This window comes from Monodelphis domestica, chromosome 6, assembly GCF_027887165.1.
Source record: "Monodelphis domestica isolate mMonDom1 chromosome 6, mMonDom1.pri, whole genome shotgun sequence".
Classification (NCBI taxonomy): domain Eukaryota; kingdom Metazoa; phylum Chordata; class Mammalia; order Didelphimorphia; family Didelphidae; genus Monodelphis; species Monodelphis domestica.
The window spans coordinates 63,538,175-63,544,899 of NC_077232.1; the positions used below are offsets into that span (position 1 = coordinate 63,538,175).

Here is a 6,725-nt window from a genome sequence, read left to right on the forward strand (position 1 = left end):
GGGTTTTATAATCATTTATTGTCATACCTCTCCTAGAAAATAAAGGGCCAATTTTATCTCTTTTCAACCTCTTTATCTCTTTCACAACCTTTGCCTGAAATCCCTTTTAGTTGTGTCCATGGAACTCAGAAGCCTGACTCAGCCCAGGGTACTAACCAGTACACTTCTTGATTTTTTGCCAAGACTTCCATTCTCCATTGATATTTGTTTCTAATCCTTATTTCCTGCTATAAATTCTTCTCTAACCATAATCAATTATTCTGTAATTCTTTGAATATTATTGCCTGGGTGTTTATGATTAAGGAGAATGCAGTTATATAAAACAATTAATTACCATTAGAAATATCTAACAACAGGAGCTTCCCAGTGGTGTTCAGCAACACCCAAGGTGTTTTTTTTTAAAATACATTTTAGCTAACTTTTGTTGTTTTTTTTGTCACCAGAATTTGTGTCATTCTTGAACTCTTTGTCAAAGAATTCTGTTTTCTCTTATTACAAACTATTTTTAATTACCTATCACTTATTTCATCTGGGTGAAATTTTAAAGATAATTTTACTAGTCTTCTATAAGACTTACCAAATTAAATTCTTTATTTAGCAGGGATAATTGTTTTCTATTTTCACTATATTTAACCTTCCTCAGACCTTGATTTGGGCCGCAGGTCAATTTTTAAGCTACTTTTCTGGTGCTTATCATTTCCATCCTGAGAATTCATCCACAAAGTATTTTCAGGAATAATTCTAGCCATTTCTATTGCTATTTAGAGTATTCACATAATCCACTAGCTTCCAATGAAGTTGTTTACAACCTGGGTGACTTTTGGCAAGTCACTCCTCTTAGCCTTGATGTCCTCATCTGTAAAATGAAGGAGGTGGGCTAGATGAGTTTCCAATTAGCCTCAAACCTAAACCAGTGACTAAACCTTCTCGAATGTGAAGAATCCTTAGGTAGTGACTAATTGCTGTATTTTTTTGACCCTAGGAGAGTTATTTGGCATCTCTGAGACATGGTTTCTCCATCTGTAAAAGAGAGGTAATTTAAATATCTTACATGACTCATCAGGTTGTTGTGGGGAAAGCACTTTGTAAACCTTTCTAAAGCCTCAAGTAAATGAGAGCTGTTCATCCAGAATTTCTGTCTTGGCCATTTCCTCATCCCTTAATCCAGAAACTTTCTCCCACTTCTTGTCCCTTCACCCTTCTTCCTATGGCTTCTTTCTGATCTTCCAAAGGTGAGTTGTTTCTTTGGGGGTGGAAGATGGAGAGGAGCATCGAGTGTTGTGTCGCTTTAGGTCCTTTGTCCTTTATCATTTCCTGACCTTCAGTGTAGCCTTGTGTGTGAAATCATCTCCAGGATTAAGAAGAGCCCTTTCCCAATATTTATATGCTTTTTTCTGTTTACCTTCCAGACTTCTCAGTGCTTCCTCTTTACCCTTTCCTCCACATTCCAGCCAGACAGAGCTTCTTGCTGCTCTCCAAAGCTGCCTGATCCTTCTCCTGACTTAATATCTTTGCACAGGCCCTGGGGACATCTTCCTTCAGTTCCACCTTGTGGCATTCTTAGTTTCCAAGCTCAGCTCAGGTGCCACCTTTTACTAGAAGCCCTTCCTGACTTCCTAATTGTTAGTGGTACTCCCTCCCTTTGTCCTCATTTATTTTATTGATTTATTTCTCTCCCTGTCTGTAGTAGATATCAGCACCTTGAGGGCAGAGATTTTTTCTATTTTTTTCCTTGTATCCTCAGCCTTCAGCACTGTGCACTTTGCATCAGGTAGGCAAATCAATGCGCATTAATTTGAATTATTCCTTGACTTCAGTTTGGTCCTCCCATTTCCTTTTCTTTGGCCACTTCCTTATTATCGCTAACCTGTCCTTGTTTAAGAAGCCACATTGAATATACTTTTAGTTGGACATTTTCAGAGAAATTGAAGCACAATTTCTCCTTTGATCATAATGATTAAGCCATTCAGCAAGCATGTATTAAGGACCTACTGTGTGCCAGATGCCATGCAAGGTACTAGGCATTGCAAAAATGAAAATAAAACAGCCTGTTCCCCCAAGGAAGGAGCTTTGAGAAACAATATAGACACAGATAAGTAGATTCAAATGTGTGTGTGTGTGTGTGTGTGTGTGTGTGTGGTTTGTGGTTTTTTCATCTAGATCTCTGATTTCACGGGGTAGGAAACCCCCTCCACCAATATACCTCTGCAGCAGCTCTGGGACTTATAGAGGTAGATAACTGCTTAGAACAAAGAGCTTGAGTCACTTGGCCAGTCAGCCAGCCAGTATGTACCAAATTTGAACCCAAGGCTTCAGGACTCTAGGGCTGGCTCTCTGTACACCACACTGTGCTGCTCTCAAAATTTTAAAATACTAGGAACACAAATACAATCTTCTGGGAGTGGCAGAGGCAAGCTCCTGGAGGGCTTCCTGTTGGAGATGGCTTTGGAGCTGGGTTTAGAAAGAAACTAGGGATTCTAAGAGAGGGAAAGAGTCCATTCCAGAGACAGGGGGAAGCCTGTGTAAAGGCTGAACACAATCCTCACCCAACCCTTCTGTTCAGATACTACTAGACAGTCAAGAACTAGAAAACTGGTTGGAAACTGATCCCTTTTTTCCTGCAGGTTTGTCTTATAATAGATTCACGTGGAAGTATTTATGTTGCTTTTCATTCTTTTTCTAACAAAGTGCACAACTTTGCTAACGATCTTAAATAATTGTCATGCACTCAGTTTTAATAATATTTTCCCCTAATTGCATGTAAGAATTTTTTAACATTCTTTTTTTTATTTTGAGTTGCAAATTCTCTCCATGTCTCATCCTCCCTTTTTCACTTTTTCCCACCCTCTCCCCCTCCCTGAGACAGTAAGCAATCTGATATAGATTTTACATGTGCAATCATATAAAACATTTTTCCATATTGCTCATTTTGTGGAAGAGATCACAAACAAACAAACACAATAGAAAGTGAAATATAGTATGCTTTGGTCTGCATTCAGACTCCAGTTCTTTCTCTGAAGGCAGATGGCATTTTTCTTCATGAGTCTGGAATTTTCTCAGATCCCTATCGTTGAGAATAACTAAGTCATCCACAGTTGTTCATCCAAAAATTGCTATTACTGCATACCATTTTCTTCTGTTTCTGTTCACTTTACTCTGCATCCGTTCATGTAAGTCTTTCCAGGTTTTTCTGAAATCATCCTGCTCATCATTTCTTATAGCACAATTTATTTACAATCATATAACACAATAGTTCAGCCATTCCCCAATGAATGAACATCACCTAAATTTTCAATTCTTTGCTACCACAAAAAGAGCTACAGTAAATGTTTTTGTATAAATAGGTCCTTCTTTTAAAAAAAAAAATTTTTTTTGTCTCTTTGGGATACAAACCTAGTAGTGGTATTGCTGGATCAAAAGGTTTGCACAGTTTTAGAGCCCTTTGGGCATAGTTTCAAATTACTTTCCAGAATGGTTGGATCAGGTCACAACTCCACCAACAGCACACACCCAACTTTAAACAGAAAACCCAATTAACCACATGAGTATAGCTGTACATAAATTAATTTTTTTTTGTATAACATGTCCATAACAGCTTATTATTCCTTTGGGGTCACTTTCATTCTCTTTCTGTCCATTTGTCTTTGTGTTTATTTATCTAGCTTTCCTTTTAAATAAAAGGCTGCATAACTTAGTTGGTAGGGGAAAGTCCCAGGTTCAAGTCTTGTCTTTGATCTGAGTCAGTTACTGAACTCCCAGTGCCTGAGGCACTTCTTTAAGACTTGTAGAAAGCTGGCATCCTTGAAGGAAATCTTCACTGGGTGTTTCCTCACAAATTAAAATTGCAGGACTGTTTTTTTTGCTAATACATTTTTCTCATGTCATATCATTGAGGTAAATATAATTCTGGCTCTTCTTTCTTTGCTTTATATTACCTCACCTAAGCTTTTCCAAATGTCTTTTATCCTCATATATATCATTTTAATGGCCCTGTATGCCACTGTACCCATATTTAATAGTTTATGTGATATTTAATGAGTTCTTATAGCAAATGTACTTTTTTTTAGCAACTCTCTAAGACTCTCAGTTACAGAAGATGAAATCACAGGTCCAACCCAAATAAATAAAAAATGGATTCCAGCCATTGGACAAATTTAGACAATAAAAGGAGAAATTTCCCTCTAATTAAAATGATGAGTGGAATAGGCTGCTTCAGGAGGCTGGACCTACGAGTTAGGATGTAGAGAGCATAGTCAGTTTTATGTACACTTCTGAGTGGAACTAGAAAGGTCTTCCAACTCTGAAACTTTGAATGTTGGCAGAAATGCATGCCCAAAATATAGTTGTCCTGTGATAACAGACTCATTAAGAAAGAAGTAACGTGCAGAACCACATCTCTGAAACAGGACACTTGCGCCTGTGTTATTAATGAGAGAGAACTAAATCGGTGTACTTCAGTTTGTCCAATAGCTTATATGGCAAGTAGCATGTAAGTAGCATTTTTTGCAAATCAGTATTTGAAAAATCCCATGGTATTTTTTGTAAAGCAAATATCTATTTCCTGATTTATCCATTGGAATCCCAATTTTCCACTTTTCAGAATGGCTTCCATCACATTATACTTTTAGGTGTTGCATAGTTTTAAACTGATTGTTTATTCTGTAACATATCATACACCATCTAGTTTTCAATGATAAGAAGCAAGACCAAGCACCCAACAATAGAAATGTCTTAGGAAGATAAGTCTCTTGGGTAACATCAGAAGGGGAAGCATTTTGTAATAGAAAGTACACTGGACTTGTCCCAGAAGACCTCTAACTATAAAGTGAGTTATTGTTTATGACCATATATTATTTATATTCATGTCTTCTTGGATGAATTCATACAGCTGTTTGAACTTCCAGGTTACAGAGAGAATGATGGAGAACAAAAGCTACTGTAATCTGACAGACAAGTTACCCACCTTTAGTGACTCTCCCCATATGCAGCTAACTCGCTCTTTCTACCTGGACCCTGTTGTCACTTTCCATCTATATCCAGAAGTACCTGCTCCATCGTCTTACTCTGAAGACCTGCCAGTGCATCCTTTTCCAACTGACCAGCTGATTGTGGAAAACTTTGGAGATCCTTGTTCTTTCCCTTTTCAAATGCCATACCCCTCTTATGGAAGATGTGAATACTCCTATGGTCCAGCATTCATCAGAAAAAGAAATGAAAGAGAAAGACAGCGAGTCAAGTGTGTCAATGAAGGCTACGCCCAGCTTCGTCATCATCTGCCTGAGGAATACCTAGAGAAGCGACTTAGTAAAGTTGAAACTCTGCGAGCCGCCATCAAGTACATTAATTACCTGCAGTCTCTTCTTTACAGAGATGAAGTTGAAGGCAAGAATAAGCCAGGGAAAGGTCAGGCCATTGTGGCAACTACCAGTCATCAGATGGACCCCATTTTTAAAATTGTGTAAGGAAGGCCAAGGTCCAAAAAAGCAGTTTCCTAAAGGCACAGTGTTTACAGAATCATGCCATGCCCCTTCCCAGACTTGATGGTATTGTTGGTAGAAACTTATCACCAGAAGCAATCTTAGAGGTCATTCAGTTTAATTACCTGTCTGAATACTACTCCATATAGTATCCTAGTAAAGGGTCATCTAGCCTTTGCTTCTCTTAGTTACTATGAATGACAATTGAGCCAGTGTTCATGCCCTCTGTGCTCACCTGTCCCTGGGTAGTAGTTAGCTCTGTACAGTGTGTTTGAAAATGTGACTTGGCCTCTACAATGGATGGTTGAGTTGGAAGGGGCTTCTCAAAGCTTTACATATCGATTCATGGGATTTTAGGAAGGTAGCAGGTACGAGTGTCTTTCAGGCATCTGATTTCTCAACTTATATATGAATCTGTTCACTTGCAAATTTTAAGACTTGGTTCCTCATTGCACACAGAGATGGATACACTGTGGTATAATCAAACGTAATGGACTTCTCTACTAGCAGCAATGTAATGGTCCAGGACAATACAGAAGAACTTATGAGAAAGAAGTTCTCCACATTCAGAGAAAGAACTGTGGGAGTAGAAACACAGATGAAAAACAACTGCTTAATCACATGGGTCGATGGGGATATGATGGGATATAGACTCTGAATGATCACCCTAGTGCAAATTAACAATATGGAAATAGATCTTGATCAGTGACACATGTAAAACTTAGTTGACTTGCTTGTTGGCTATGGGAGGAGGGAGGGAGGAAAGGAGGGAAAGAATACGAATCATGTAACCCATGGAAAACTATTATAAATTAATTTAATTAAATAATTAAAAATAAAATATCTACAGGCAAAACCTCAAGATAAGACATGGCTTGGGCAAAGGGTTCAAGTAGAATTCCTGGAAGAAATAAAACAAGAGTTTTTTTTAAATTATTGTATTGCAAAAATTATTATATTAATGAAATGAGTGTTAAAAAACAACATCTCTAGGCCTGGCTCTCAATCCACTGAGCTACCCAGCTGCCCCCTCACCCTGTGTTTTTAGGAATTTGATCAAATTGTCATATACTTTAAAGATGTGTCCTATACTAACCAGCCCAAATGTTTTGTTAGCATTTGTTTCTTAAATGTAGATGGCTCAATAGGAATGTAGTTCTTATTGAGTGGTCAGTAGGAATCTGAGCCTTGTAAATCCTAATCAGAAGAGAAGCCAAAAAACTAGCTAAGGGGTGGGTGTGGGGGTGG

General features: G+C 38.1%; 1 protein-coding gene across 1 annotated transcript; it reads left to right on the forward strand.

The window, feature by feature from the left end:
• The first annotated feature begins 4,789 nt into the window (after positions 1-4,789).
• Positions 4,790-5,576, forward strand: ASCL3 (achaete-scute family bHLH transcription factor 3). The gene has a single exon (XM_056802114.1). It carries the CDS (start codon positions 4,863-4,865, stop codon positions 5,460-5,462), a length of 600 nt encoding a protein of 199 aa, XP_056658092.1. The 5' UTR covers positions 4,790-4,862; the 3' UTR covers positions 5,463-5,576.
• Positions 5,577-6,725: the final 1,149 nt, after the last annotated feature.

What these genes read in the sequence shown, in the direction of transcription:
- ASCL3 (XM_056802114.1), top strand. Translation starts at nt 4,863, where the DNA reads ATGTCTTCTTGGATGAATTCATACAGCTGTTTGAACTTCCAGGTTACA.